The sequence below is a fragment of the Etheostoma cragini genome, chromosome 2, assembly GCF_013103735.1.
Source record: "Etheostoma cragini isolate CJK2018 chromosome 2, CSU_Ecrag_1.0, whole genome shotgun sequence".
NCBI classification, from domain to species: domain Eukaryota; kingdom Metazoa; phylum Chordata; class Actinopteri; order Perciformes; family Percidae; genus Etheostoma; species Etheostoma cragini.
The window spans coordinates 25374994-25390981 of NC_048408.1; the positions used below are offsets into that span (position 1 = coordinate 25374994).

Genomic DNA, 15988 nt, shown 5'->3' on the forward strand with positions numbered 1-15988 from the left:
ACTAAAAACACACAAAACACGAATGCAATCAGGAGCTGCTGCAACAGGCTGCCGCACGACACAGCGCCATCTTGCCATAGATAGACCCATGGCCTGTGATGATACAGACATTTCATACACACTACGTGTGTAACTCTGCTGACCCTCCATTCGACCCGTTCTGGACCCATTCATAACAAGTCAACCGTCACTCTGTTAATAGCATACACAGTACGTCCATCGCTCTCATTATCTCTCCCTAGCTCTTTTAATCAGTTATTGTTGAAAAAAAGTAAAGCTTTCTCAGAGATACATTTAAAAAAGAAAATATATCCTACGCTATTTATTTCAGATAGCTAATTTTCATTTACATGTGTTGCAGCTGTATGTCTATACAACATACAACTTCAACATAAGAATATAGCATAATATAGATGTGAAAGCAGTTATAAATACCCTATGTGACAATAAAAGTTGTTTGGTTAAAATCAACAAATAATCGTGATAATAATCGTGATCACAATATTGATCAGAATAATCGTGATTATCATTTCGGCCATAATTGTGCAGCCGTAATTGGTGATTCATACGATAATAAACATTGACTACGGTAGTTGACAGCATTGGTAAACAACAAATAATATTCAATTTTTCATCCACTTGTAGCATTTTATCTATACACAGTATTTACTTCTTCGGTCTCTTCAAATATCCCAGTCAATTGAAAATATGTTGAAAGTAGAGCATAACTTCTGTTCTGACATGAAATTGTCAGTTTATCTTTTCAATCATGGACATGAAAACAGACTAGGGCCCTTGCTGTTTGTTTGTCTTCCATGTCTGTCAACGTCTATTTACTTTCCTCTTGACCCATCACCCACACTCATATTCCTTTTCTGTTAGTCTTATTTTTCAAATGCTTGCTGTAGATGGCTGACCCATCTTTCTATACATTTTTTATTGTGTTTTTTGGAAACCATACCAAGACATGGGTGATTTTGTGTATGAAAATGAACTTACGCTCTCAAACGTCAAGCCTACACACTGACAGAAACTCGTGAGCTATTTGTAGATGGCGTGTCAGCCTGAGTGACACTTGTGAAGACGTTGACTTGAGCATGTTTTTATCCTATCTCTTCTGAGAAGCAACTGCTTGGCGGGTTGATTTACTGGACAGAGTACGATGTTGAGAACACGTCTTTTATACCAGTACATTTTTAAATTATGACATCTCAGATAAGGGAGATGAGGCAGCATACTATTATATGCTTCATTTGCAAAGACATTTCTCTGTCTCGGATTATGTTTTTTTTGTTATTTTTTTATATATTAGTTATCTACAAAGAAATTTTTCTTTGATTTGATTATTACATGAGAAGAATGATGGAGTGTGACCATAACCCTAAGCTTCTCTTGTCACAGCTTGGATGAGAAAGGCGCAGCTGCCTCATACTTTGTTCCTCATTCACAAAAGCATTTGCCTGTCATAGTAAAACACCAAACAGTCATGCAAAAGTAACAGAGACAAATCCTAAAAACATTAAAGAGCTTTGATATTCTCGGTTTATTCACTCCGATGCACACAAACATCACATATCTGACAGCAAAACGCTGTAAAGTCATGACTTTCTTCTTCCTCGGCTACATGGAAAGGTGCTAAGTCTACAGCAGGATTTCCATTTTGGAGTGCTATGTTAATGTCTGTGTGTTTCAGGAGCGTGACGGAATGCGTGCCATACTAGAGTCCTATGACAGCGAGCTGGCACCTTCTGAGTACACTCCTCAACTCAGCAAACGGCTCAAAGAGGCAGAGGACATTTTGCAGAAGACACAGAACCACAATGCAGAGATGGAGGTGGGTGTGCAGGCTTGTGCACAAACATACACAAATACAACATTTGAATTTATAGTTAGCTTTCATAGTCTGTTTTCAAAACAAATTTGGATATGAAGCACTAAATTATGCTCTAAGCTGCCGGCCGATTTAATATGCATGTCGTTCTGTGACACTTTGCTCACAGCTAAAGGCACTGTAAATGTGTGATGCTCGACTGCTCCTTGTCTACAGGCTCAGTACTTTTGCTTAGTTGAAACATTGACAGAAATCTGCACTGAAAACTGATAAAACTGCTGTTGTTGTACACAGGGGCATTGTGAGCATCACTGGAACAAAATATGAGAAGCCTAGAGAGTGTGTTGAGTGTTTCAAAATGGAATGAAATTTACACTTTGGATAATATATGGTCACCCCCGCCTCTGGTCAGCTTACATCCTCTGTTTCTGTCAATTCTGTATAAATCAGTAGAATAAGGACAGGAAGCCCTTTTTTCTATTCTGTTGGCAACCTTTTTCTATTTGTTCTGTCCTTTGTTTCAGGGACAGTTGACCAAAGCACAGGAAGAGACAGGGACTCTGAAAATGCAGCTGCAAAAAGTAAGTGCACACACACATTTTCTTAAATTATTATATATTAGCTATCATAAATCCGATTTAGTACTTCATGATTGGTAATTTTAACCTCAGCCACTTGCACTAAAAACTGTCTAAGATATCTTTTTAGTCATGGCTGTAATCCCGGCAGGTGTACTTGGCCTTTCTGTGAGTCAAAGATGCTCTAATGCCTCTGTGACTAACATGCTCACTACTAACATGCATTTTTCCAGTGTGCTGGATAATGAAGTTGTTCCTGTAAACCTATTCAAAGGGACAATCCTATTTACCATTTTAATTTCTATTTATGGTTCAAGTACATTTGTTTTCTTGCGATGAGTACCGTCTACTTTCTCTTTCATCCTGGCAAGAAGCCTACTACATGTATTGGAACATTGTTCTTTTTTAAATTGTAACTTGAAATAATTAGGTGCCAGGTTGCCCTCAATAACTAATTTCTCGATCTCACATTCGGATTAAAAGGGACACTTTATCTGTTAAGTTTTCTACTGTATATGTACTTTTCTTTATTGAGGGATATGGAAATAACAGAAAAGTAAAAAAAGTATACTGCTTAAAAATACAAAATAAAACTGAGATAAAGCAGATAGTTGGCAGGTGTGACCTAAACTCTCTTACACACTCTGTGACACTGTCTTTGTGTCTTCTTATCCCTTTTCATGGGTCCTTGTTGCCAAGGAGACATCAACATAGCCATGGCAATGAGTATTGGCGCGTGAAATCCACCTGTCTGGTATAGCAGTAATTACTTCTCTGTCTTGGGAAGACTGGGGGTGAGGATGAGCTCAGAGACAGACAGATGCTCATAAAAGGAGGAAAATGGGTGTGCAAATGGACATGAGGGATTTGCAGAGAGGAGAGCAAGATCGAAGAGAAACTATGACACAGACTGAGTACAGTACTGGGGGGGGAAGTTTGATAAATTGTGAAATGGAAATCAATTCAGTCAGTGGACTAACAGTGTATAAAGATAACAGCACACTAGAACAGAGTCTTCAGGATCCATGCAAAAGGTTTCTGCCAGGCACACGGCCAAAGGTGGTCTGATGTTAGTGCACCAGGCCCATTTTCTTCTTTGTCTGTCCCAGGTGGAGCTGGAGCTGGAGTCTCTAAAGAAGCACCAGGCCTCTGCTGCTGACTGCAACTCTTCAGTGAACAGAGAAGAGGTCAGCATACTCAGGTATTTCACACACGCACACGCACACATACGACCAAATACCAATTCAAAACCTGAGACGTTAAGAGTCATGCCTATAACAAGGCTGGATTAACATGTCTGTGAGCAGAGCTATACCTCCAGGATTATCCTATTGAGTCAACAGTGTGCACATTTTTCATATTAATAAACAAGTCAGTGAATGTGTGTGCATGCATTTTTCAGACAGAAAATTGAAGATTTAGAGGCGGAGCGGCAGCGTCTGGAGGAGCAGAACAACATTCTGGAGATGAGACTGGAGAGACACAAACTACAGGTAGGCACCAAGACTTCCCTGCAACAGTTTTCTGTGATGGATTTACTCGTCTGGCACAAAGGAACCAATTTAATAACCCCAAAGGCAGCGGCCTCACCCATATGACATTGCAGATTGAGTCACACAAACGCTTCCCATATCTGACAGTTTTTTTGTTAGTCCATTATGATTCCACCAGCGTCCAATGGAAAAGTTGTTAAACCTGTGGTTGATTACGAACCCTCCTTTATTGGGAAAAGGCATTAGAAGAGATACTGTATATATATATTTATATATCAGCAAAATAAATGAAGACCTTCCCTATTGTTAGCTGGGAATGAAACTGGCTGAAATTAAATGAAACCTGTTTGGTAGCCACCTTAACATCACTCATACACACATGCATGACTGTGTGGATCTAATCCATCTACTTTCGTCTTGCAAAGTTACTTAACTATCTCCCTCAGTTATACCCAATCCCTTCTCTTTTTAAATTGGCTGTGTGTGTGTTTCATTTCAGTCAGGTCCTCTAACCCCCCTGACTCATACTGTGCCAAACTAAGCCTACCAGGGCAATTTAATGAAATGTGTGAAGGCAAGCGTATTGGTTCCATTTAGCCGTTGGGTGAATGGAATCCACGTGTTCTCAAGCATGACCACTTTTGTGTGTGTGTGTGTGTGTGTGTGTGTGTGTGTGTGTGTGTGTGTGTGTGTGTGTGTGTGTGTGTGTGTGTGTGTGTGTGTGTGTGTGTGTGAGATGGCGGCGACAAATTGTCATTGATTACACCTCAGTTTGCAACCCAGTAATACAACAGATACCTTATTTATTGATGTTGATTGACTTCAATGTTGATCAATCCATCACCAATGATTCTATTGTACCTTAAAATAATGTTTCCAAAATCACTTCAGTGGTTCATTAACTCGTTGGAATGAGACATAAGAATAATGGTAACAAATCCGCTTTCAAGTTGTTGGGGGAACAAAGAGGAAAAATGCTTTGTTGCCTACTGTAAAGATGCTGGTTGGCAAGTAGCTAATGTAGTTCTTGGTGGGTAACGTAAGATTACGACACCGTTCAACGCTCATTTATTTTTAGGATGATTGTTTTGACCACGGTTAATAAATCTGGGCTAGCTACCCCACAAATTCATTGGTTAAGTAAGATAAGTATGTTTTCAGGTGTTTTTTTTTTTTTTAAGTTTCCAAAGAATCCAAAGCTAAAGGGAGAGAGTTCCAGAGCCTTGCCGCCACCACTGAAAAGTCACGATCACCTCTGGTTTTAAAACGTGTTATGGGGACAGTTAAAAGGTCTTGGCCTGAAGACCTCAGAGAGCAACCAGAAATGTGGGCGTGCAATAGATCCTGAATGTAAGCGGGAGCTTGAGCATGCAAGGCTCTATAAGTAGTGAATACAATTTTAAAATGCACTCTAAAACCTATTGGTAGCCAATGAAGAGCCTTAAGCAATATGCAAGTAATGTGCGATCTCCTGCTGGTCTTAGACAAAAGTCTTGCTGCTGCATTCTGTACAACTTGCAATTTGTCCAAGGATGGTTTGTTTAAATAAGTGTACAGTGCACTGCAATATTCCAAACATGAAGAAATCAAAGCATGAACAAGCATCTCCATCACTTTTTTTTTAGAGACCACAGATCTGATCTTAGCAATGTTCCTGAGATGGAAAAAAACAGGAACCAACCACAGATTTCACATGAAATGTTAAAACAGTCAAAAACTATTTGTCAAAAATGACACCCAGATTTCGCACATTACAATCCGAAAGTGATAAAGCCCCAATGGCCTGCCTAATCTTAGGGGTAATGCTGTCTGGGGCAAAAATCAGCACCTCAGTTTTATCTGAATTTAATTGCAAAAAATTGTCAGCCATCCATTTGTTAATGGAGGCTAAACAAGTGTACAGCAAGGACAGTTTGTCTAGCCTATCAGGAATAAAAGATAAATATGGACACAGCAAAACTCCTGTCTGAAAGATAGGAAGAAAAACAATCCAGAGCTGATCCATTAATGCCTACAGTTGTTTTCAGTCCATCAATCAAAATGCAGTGATCAACAGTATCAAACGCTGCACTGAGATCTAGTAGGACCAGCACAGAACATTTACCCCCATCAGCAGCATTCTAAATATCATTAAGGAGCGTAGTCTCAGTTGAATGTTTTTTACAAAAGCCAGACTGACACTTATCAAAGATATTATGATAAAAACATTATTGAGCTGGTTCGCAGTAACCTTTTCTAGAATTTTCTAAATAAAAGGCAATTTAGAATTAGGCGTGTAGTTTTTAAACAAAGCTGCATCTAGATTGTTCTTTTTCAAGGTAGAAGAGATACATTTAAAATTGAAACCAAACAATGGCCAAGTAGATGTACGGTTTTTAAAAGCAAAGATGTGGGTACAATATCAACCGGGCTTTGGGAGGGTTTCATCGAGCCCACAAGCTTTATATCGTTCAGGGAAATGGGGGAGAAGGAGTCCAGTATTGAAAGTCTCTAAAGAATCGTTATATGTGAGTTTGCTGATGGTACAATGCTCGCCAGGACAGCTCTAACCTTGTCCACAAAATGAGACAGAAAGTGTTTGCAGTCAACTTTTGAATACACAATACATTCAGCAGGGGAAACAATGTTATTAATAGTCTCAAACAGAGCTTTAGGATGGTTTTTACAGTATGTTTAAATGAATAGATAGACGACTTATCTAATGGTAATTTTGCAAGCTAGCGCAACCCTGTCTTCTGCCTCAGTCTCCTGGTGCTGTGATGCTTCAGTCGGAATGAGAGCTGACAACAGCCCCGGTCTGCGGACACATCCATTCCACAGTCAGCCCCCAGCCAGCTAGCAACCATTCACTATCATTACATCCCCAGCCCGGGGACACATCCGCAGTCAGCCCCCAGCCAGCTAACAACCATCCTGGTCAGCACTTAACTCCGGTGCTAGGGACGCTAACAGCAGTTTACTGAACCGTCGGGAAACAGACCTAGGCACCCGAGTCAGAACAGCAGCCACTTTTAACTTTAGCTACACCTCTCTTAGCTTTACCGGTGCCCCCTCTTTCGCTTTTAGCTGTCTGTACATTTAGCTAAATTTACCAGACAAAACAGGAATAAGGCACCAAAAGGACTACTAGTAAGTTAAAGACGCGGTAGTTTTGATCTGGACGAGAAGGATAACTCTGGAGTTGGAAGGGCTGCGTTGCGATTCTGCCTTCTTGAATGAACACAATGGCTTCCTATTGAAATACATTACTTCAACATTTGTAAAAAAAACACTCAAAAATAGTGACATTAACGTGACCTGTACACGAATCAATAGATTAAATAACATGACCATTTCACGAACTGCCATGAGACTAGGCTGCAACTTGCACATCAGATTCTTGTAGCCTAATCCATCATTTCCTTTATATTAAGATCATACGGAGTAGTGTGACTGTCAACCACTAAGATTACCGGTGCTATGAGAGTGCTTTTCATGGACATGTGCTCAGTCATCCCCACCAGTAATCTGTCAAGAGGCACTCCTGAGATACTTAGATTTTCATACCTCACTATTTTAAGTATATATGTATTGTAAAATGTACAATAGGTGAAAAATAAAATACTGCTGGTGTGAGTTGTGCGTGATGAAGCTAAGATAAAACTGTCATCACAGGCAGCGCTAATTTCATTTTAAGGCAGCAAGTTTTCTCTTTGCCAGTTGGGTGAAATGCATGCTCTCGCGCTTTCTTGGTTATCAGTACCACAAACCATTTGCACTTCAGTAGGTTGACTCGCTGATGTTGGCATGGTCATAGTAGCTAAAGCCTGATATGAGCTTTGGGCCAGACTTGCAAGCTGTGACTTGCAACATGAGATAATTTCCCCTCCTGTTCGTTTTGACATGTTTTTAAATAATCCAAACAAATACTAAATGGGATTATTCTCTTGTTTATATATACTGGTTAGGAGATGCCTGTCATCATAGAAGCTTAAAACAATTTTTAGAGATGTCTTTCTCCTTAACAGGTTTAAAAAGAGAGAATGTTGGGCATATGCGTGTAGTTGCTGGTGAAGGACAAAAAAAGTAGGCCTCCTTGCTGAGCAAAACTGCTGCTAGTGCATCTCTAATACTCTACTTGTCTTATTAAGCATACTATGCTTTGGAAACACTAACCCATCTGGATGAATACATTGGAAATTTGAATGTGTTTTGTAAACCTTCTAATTTTTAAAGTTGCACAATAAAACCTATGTATTTTGGGTACTTCTTTGTCATTAGCCTGTTTTCCTCTCTGGTTCAATGCAAAATCTAAAATGTCAGGATTTTGACCTATTTTTGTTTTTAATTCTATGTTTCTTTGAGCAGATGTTTTCTTTGTCTTCTAATGCATGGTTGCTGCTGTTGGTCATGCCAACTAATGCGTTCTCTCCTTTTAGAAGGGAGGGAAGTGTCAGCTTTAAGTATATGGTATGTATGTACTGTATGGGAAGGCGCGAAACTGCAAAGCTCTCATCTTTTTATTTTCAGAACTACTGGATTCTCTATTTATTCCAAACATTCATTATTGATGATGACAGAAACGTAAACACCAAACGTCCTGCTCTCCAGATATTTTTTTCACCACCTACGCGGTTGTCCAGAATAGCAAATGTAGAGGCTATATGAATTGGTTATAGGTGCTACCAGTTTGGCGACAGAGAGGAACAACATTAAACTTGACATTCTTTGCTTTGTAGGCTAAAACGGTAGATTTGAAGAAAATGTGCTGATGATTGTTGCATTAAATTTTGAAGGTTGGTTTAAGAATATTTACTCAAAATTTCATCACAAAGAATCTGCAGTCAACATTTAGTCTTATTATGAAGAACAATAATTTAAGGCCTGTTCTGCTCTCCTCCAGGTGTGTTGAGTCTTAATTCACGAAGCACCTCTGTGGTTTAGACCCTGTTTTCTTTCTGGTGAGAAATCATTGTTCTAGTGAGCACATGGGATGTGAATGACATCAACATCATCATGGCTTCAACAGGTACAGCAGAACTTTAGCTTTTTTAAATTGAGCCCATAAAAGAAATGGTCTTGCACTGCAGAATGTGGATGCATTAATAGTAGACTTAAAACTGCTCTACTTAGTTTTTTTGCTCTTGCTGTCATGCCAGTGTCTAGACAGAGATAATTGTGGCGTTGCAAGAGGTTGCATCAACGTAGTCTCTCTGTTGTACATGTGCTTACATGGCCATGCCAAATTGTATAATACTTAGCCACGGCAACATTATGTTTTGACATTACTTGGCAGATTGAAAGAGACATAGTACTAGGTGAAAAAACTATTGCTAGTTTGTTTTGACTATGGCATGCTTGTAGTCTAGGTAAGTTTTTTTTAGTAGGTATTAAGTCGTGCCCCTGCTGCTATTTAAAGGTTAAATCAAAGTGGAAATCAAGCATAAATATGACTAAATGTTTAGGACCTGCAAGCAATCCCTTGAGCCTGTGTTGTTTTGGCTTTTTCCTCCCTAGTAGTGGGGCTACAAATATATCCTGAGCATGGGGTTTTATAGCACTGGGCAAGTAGTACTCAAGATATTTTGCTTTGTTGTTAGATATTTTGTTCTTAATGTTTAACAGATGGACAGACCAGGTAATTGCAGATGACACTCCTGCTAGCAGGGAAAATAAAATCTGAGCCTCCTCAAACAGCCTTTGGGACATGAACAATTACCACTTTTATAAACCAAATTTCCTTTGGGCAACCTTGTCCCTTCCAACTATATTTCACGGAGACAATTAAGTACAGTAGTGTTAAAGACACAGACATTTTAATGACAATATCAAATACAGTGCTATTTACCAATGTCCTTTAAGACAGCCAAATCCTGAAATTAATGAGGCTGTTGCATAATGTTAACAGTTAAGCTCAGATTGATGATGATAAGGATGGCAGCAACAATTGGCGGGCCGGAGGGAGCTGTCTCTTTAATCAGGTTTTAAATTTGAACTTGTGTAAATCTTTGAGAACCTTCTTTTTATGGTTTTGAAGCTTGTGTTATAAATGTACGCTGCTTACTGAGATTCTTTCCCACCAGATATTGTATCTTTCCATCACAATCACAGGTCCGGCATGTAGGGAGTTGTGTGCATTGGTGCAGTAGGAAGAAAGAAATCATTTCTCTATACAATTGATAACCACCTTCTGACTTTTGAGCCAAAGAGTTGATGGCGGCACAGCTCTGTTCATCTCCAATAAATCAGTAAAGTGATTTGAGATGTCTGAAAGGAGTACCTATTCCCCCTTTAGAGTAGGATGCAATTTGAGGGAGAAATGTCAGTAATGACATATTGGATTTAAAATACTTAGTATGTAAAAGTATTTTTTTTTCCTTCTATTTCAAGACTTCCAAAAGAAAATCAAATAGGAAAAGTTTCTCAAAACAACATGTGAATTGCAGCCAGATCTTATTATATACAGATAAATATTTCTTTGATAAAACCGAGAATACCCATCTGTCCAGTGCTGGCACAGCAGCTGGGAATCCAATTACCAGCAAAAAGACACAAGAAAGGTCACTCACACTTAGTTCATACAGGTGAGATGGTTCAACGTGACTAACCTGTCGATGAGAGAGAGGATTTTATATTGCACACTGTAGTTATTCCAGAGGGCAGTTTTGGCGCTGTACTTTGTCTAAATCTTGCAAATGTGTTTAATTAAGAAGGAAGGGGAGAGACCTTGCAGCTCTGCAGTACTTATTGGAAGATTCTGCCGCTCTGTGCCTTCATGCGAACTCCCCACAACCTTAAACTACCCTTGCTTTACCTATAAACCAGTCCCTCCAGGATTTCGCAGCCTTTTTTTGAGGTTGCTGCGGCCCAAAATGCCTGCTGTTGCGGGAGCTTTTGTACAAAATTGCGATAAAAGTTGCGGTGTTTTTTGTACGTTTGTTGCAATGAAGTTGCAGGAGAACGAAAGCGGGCAGGTAGGCAGGACGGTCTTTCACTGTACATTTTCTTGATAGATGTGAGATATTTGAGTGACACACGTCTCGTCTTCATATCCGGAACAAGGAAATGAATCTGCCGACTTATGTGTGACGTCAACCCACTCTCACTCCCGCTTAGTCATTGGCTTTGAGTCACATACTGATACAAAGTTTGGCACGTGGGACGGCTGGAATTGGTTGAAGTTGTGGGAAAATGTGGTTATTGGTCAAACTTTTGGAAAAGTTGCGGTGATTGGTTACAGTTGCTGGGCGCACCAAAGTTGCAGTGATTGGTGGAATTTGCGTGATTTGGCGTGATCGTGACATCGCAAAATCCTGGAGGGACCAATAAACTACCAAAGGCTTAGGTCACAGAGCCTACCACAGATACTGATGCTAAATCTTTATGGTCCAAAAAGCTCTTCAGCTTCACCTTTGATCAAGATCTTTCAGCTGGAACTATTTCCCAGTTGGCCTACAAAGGAGGCTTTCATTACGTCTTGCCTTCATCATTTTGTCTTGAATAACAGCAGTCCAGCATCAGCTTGTTTTCTTTTGTGAAATACAAAGAGGCTTAATCAGTCTCAGAACTTTTTCTGCTTCTTGTGATTTAGCGCTCACTCTATGGACCCTTACAAAACAAACTGAAGACATAGACATGAGGGTGCTTCCTTTGAAGATACATTTGCCGCGGTTAGGTCCAACCATGGAGAAGCCAATTAGGCCAATGATGTGTATACTCTGCCAGTGCAACTTGCCAGCATGCAGTTTATCCCAGGGAATCTGAAGGTGTCCTTGCAGTCCTATTCTGCTTTTATCCCAAAGATGACCAACTCATGCTGACCTGTGGATCTTGGGGCTCTTTACCTGCAGTCAGAAAGAAGAATCTCTATGGAGTTTAGACCTAATTGTGCTATTGAGCTGTTCATTCTCGTTTAGTTTATCTTGTCCATGTGCGTTCTCGGGTGATGGTGTTACGCTATTCCACTAATTCCCACCATCTTGTTGCTTTAAAACATGCCGCAATACGCCAACAAAGACAGTGAAGAAGACCGCTGCAAGCTAGTAAGCAGGCATGGAAGCAAATGAAAAATACAAAATCTGCTTTGCAAATGTTTTATAAGGAAATAAATACACATCTGTTTGGGTGAGTTACGCTGAATGTAAATATAACTTTTAACTGTTTATTTACAAGAGAACTCTACTGGGATCTTGAACTAATGATTTGAAGGATTCCAGATATTTGTGTCCAGGACATAGCCTTACAGGGATAAGCCATACAAATCTTTCACAGTGCATGGTGGATGCATCTACCCCTACTCTTAACTCCAATTTGAGCTTTCAGGCCGCAATTGACTTATGTCTACCTTCTACCAGGGACTTGTTTTAGAGACTCTATTCCATCATTGGTGCTACAGCTAGCCGGCCATCGTCAAATTTTACCCATGTAGGAAAAACCATTGGAATGTAACCTATATGTTTATGCATTAGGCCTGCACGATAATGGAAAAAAACTAACATTGCGATAGTTTTTTCCCTGCGATATATATATATTGCTATATAAAAAAAAGTCATTTTTAAAAGATGACATAAATATGTTTAATTGGAAATAATAAATCATTCTCGACTATTGCAGTGATTTTGAAGGGAAGTGCATCTACATGATGGATACATCCCAGATTTCTGTCACTACCACAATGCAAATGAGGTACATTTACAACATAACAACTTTTTTATCTTTATGTTAATGTAATCCCTAAATACAACCATACATTGCATCTGGGTTTGATGACAGAATTCTTAGTAATAGTTAGCAGCCTGTATCTTTGCCAAACCTTACTGCTCGACAAAAGAAAAGGCCATAACTGGCATGAAAAGGAATAAGGGGAGAGCTTTATATGTCCGTTAAGAGAGTAACAAATGTACACGTTACTGGTTCTCACAAACGCTTTCTTTGTAACACATTTCTAGATGGCATAAAGGAAAATCCCTCAACAGTTACCTGTATTTCTGAAACATTGTCCCTGGATACCGGACGATTACTCTGGATGATCAACAGACCTTGGGTCCAGTAGTTTTGATTGGTTCTTAAATTGTTGTTAGTGAGCTCTTTGCATCCAGAGGAACCAGAATCCTTTTCTTTGATTCTGTCTGAAGTCAGGAACTCCCATGTGTTTTTGATGTGACGTGAGTGAAAGAGGTTTGCTTCTCCACTGTCTCTTCTGTCTCTCCATTCAACCTCACTTTATCAGTTCATGTGGTTCAAGGGTTTGTGTACTTATTAGTTTTTGATAGTACCCCTCTGCTCTCACACTCATGCACAATCACTTACCTTTAGTGTGTCACCTTTTCCATCAGTGACTCATGGGTCCCCTGTGGTCAATGCTGTATTTAGTATATAAGTGGATGCTTCAGAGCGGTTTGTTTAGCTTTGTCAAACATGACGTTGTTCTCTGGCCTTTGGTCCCCCTTTTCCTCCTCTACTGTCTGCCCCTCTTACTCTTTCTATGCCTCCACTCCCTTTCTTTCTCATGCTCCTGATCTTCTGGTCTTTTGCTCTCTCCCCCTGCCTCTTGCTCTTTCATATTTTTTTTTATAACAGGCTCTTCTCCCTGTTATTAGATGTGTTATTGTTGTTCTATGAATAAGAAATATGTAGCCTTGGGCACTTAGGATGGCACTCCACCTTGCTGCACTGTAAATGTGTGGAAGAGTAGGCTGTACATATGCATGTAAACACACACACACACACACACACACACACATACACACACACACACAAAGTAGGCCAACTGTAATATTAAGCAGTTTGTTTACATCCACTTTAAAACTCAGGCAATTTTTTTTTTACTTTGCTGCAGTGAATTAAATCATAATTCATAAACCACTTTCCCTTTTTTCTGAAATGCAGACTTGCATGTGCAGTGAAAGGTAAAGATACCTTTTATCTAATTGATGTATGATCATCCCTAACTGATTTTTAAAATTTCATGTTTCTTATTTCAGTGGATGGCCCTAATCACTTGATTACTTTCTTGTCTGTTGTAGTCTCTTTTTCTGCACAGAAGGTAAAATGGAAGAAGATGACCTTTTTTCCCCAGTTTCTCCCTTTAGTTAGATATAAGGAGAGTTCAACCAATTAAAAAAGGATTACGCTGATTCTTGGCTTACTTTGAAAGAGAAATACATTTCCTTTGTTTTTTCTGTCAAGCAGTCAATTAAAACTTTGCCCCTCGGCCCGGACCAGGCATTCAAAAACTAAAATATGAATGCCATGGCCAAATCATTCTAATTTTCTTTAGCTTGGCCTAATTTTAAGGAAGTGTGATTGAATTATTTTTTTCGCTTTTTGACAGCACGTTGCTGTTGGCTGTGTTTTGAGGACCTTTCTCCTTTTTTTGCGCTAGGTTTATGGCTCTAATCTACGTATCTGTCTCATCCATTTTTCTTGCTGTTCATTACAACACGCATAGATAGGCATCCTTAAATAAACCCTCCATATACAGAACTTCAAAAGATTTGCGCAGGAAGAAAATAAGCCTTAAATATATCTGGCTGTGACGTGTGTGCAGTCCAGTTGAAAATGTTTAGATATAAATACACATATTCTCTGTTCCTTTTTTTGGAAAGCTCAATCCCTCTGTTCCTTTTAAATTATACAAAGCGTTATTTATAAGCGTAAAAGTCATTTTCCCCTTACACTGCAGGCAATGATAACCCAACCCTCTTTGTTTCTATCCTGTTTTTTTCTATGTCCTTCACTGTTTCCCATCTTCTTCATAGCCCTTTTCTCCTTGTCTGCCTCTTGCTCTTCCACACGCCTGTAGTTTATTTGACAACCATCACTTGGGGGAATATAAAATCTAATTTAGCCAGTAATCAGGAGCTTAGATTGGTCTGTGTGAATGTTCTGTGTCCTCTTGTTTTGTTTGTATCCTTATATTGGCATTAAGCTTAGATAGACTCCTCATTTACCCAGGCATTAAAGAGTCAAAAGAAAACAAAGCAAAACACAGAAGGAAATCAAGTTTCAGGTAACGACATTTTTGCTTTAGCTTCTTATTTTGTGTTTTTTCTTTTTCTCTCAAACATCCATCTAGGGCAATGCCAAAACCTAAAAAATAGGTATTTTCATACCTAGATAACGATAATATCACAAAATAGATATATGCGAAATGTCAACTCTTCTGTTGCCAACAATTTAGTTTCAGCAAATTAAGTGTTTATAAAACATTCACTATACTATTTAAATAGCCTACATATTTATGTTATTTATGCAAGTATAAATGTACCTCAATATGATGTGCTTTTACGATTAGACATTACACAACATGACATTTAATAAATACTTGCATTTGCTGCAAACCAGTACAGGGTATTATGCTGCTGTGGTTCCCACTGCTCTCTGCTGAGGGCAAAGATTAGCACTCTGGGAAATAAAGGAGATAGGCAGTCTGATGCTAATGTCTTCACTGTAGGCTCCTGTAGCCTCTGTAGAGAGGATTTTGGCAGGCTAGGTAAAGCAGAACAGTCAAAGGTTACACAGAAAATGAATATCTTTAGATAAAAGTTGGAAATGAAGTCACTTGTTTGAATGCCCGGTCTCCTACACAAGCAGACCTGCGTCGTCCATGCTATGTTGGCGCCACCATTAATTGGATCGGATAATTATGCAAAGTGATTTATTAAATTGATGCTATGTCATGTGAAAGTCTAAATCCTCTTTTTTTTTCTTCATCTAACCAACTTTTTATACACGAAATGTGTATGTACATGAATTTGGAACAAAAAAAAAAGTTATTGTCACTCACGCTTCCACTCCGCTAAGGAGACAACAAGTTGCAGCAAATGAAAAAAAAAATGAAGATCTGTATTGAACAATAGATGGAAGCTTTACTGTCATTGCAGGTTAAACAGAACAACAATTAGTTTGGCAGCAGTCCGTGAGCGATTGGTGAGACGGTAACGCTCCTTATATTATTATTACAAACAAAGAAACATTTTATTTTCCATATTGTTTTGCAAAGTGGCAGCATGGTGGCCCACTGGTTAGTGCTGTGGCATCAAAGCAAGAAGGTTCTAGGTTTGAATCCAGGCCGTTCTGAGCCTTTCTGTGTGGAGTTTGTATGT

General features: G+C 39.2%; 1 protein-coding gene and 1 long non-coding RNA gene across 5 annotated transcripts in view; one reads left to right on the top strand and one right to left on the bottom strand.

Moving 5' to 3' along the window:
- LOC117956627 overlaps positions 1-10842 on the bottom strand; it is a 15618-nt gene extending 4776 nt beyond the window's left edge. The window contains exons 1-2 of the long non-coding RNA XR_004659324.1: positions 10704-10842; positions 1573-1576 (exon numbers count right to left, since the gene is read on the bottom strand). This is a non-coding gene — a long non-coding RNA (uncharacterized LOC117956627). The remainder of the gene's footprint in view (positions 1-1572; positions 1577-10703) is intronic.
- mad1l1 (mitotic arrest deficient 1 like 1) overlaps positions 1-15988 on the top strand; it is a 61834-nt gene that overhangs the window by 13990 nt on the left and 31856 nt on the right. For all 4 annotated transcript variants that reach the window (XM_034891637.1, XM_034891627.1, XM_034891612.1 and 1 more), the window contains exons 12-15: positions 1694-1834; positions 2356-2412; positions 3519-3610; positions 3812-3902. In XM_034891637.1, coding sequence (XP_034747528.1) covers positions 1694-1834; positions 2356-2412; positions 3519-3610; positions 3812-3902 — 381 coding nt within the window. The remainder of the gene's footprint in view (positions 1-1693; positions 1835-2355; positions 2413-3518; positions 3611-3811; positions 3903-15988) is intronic.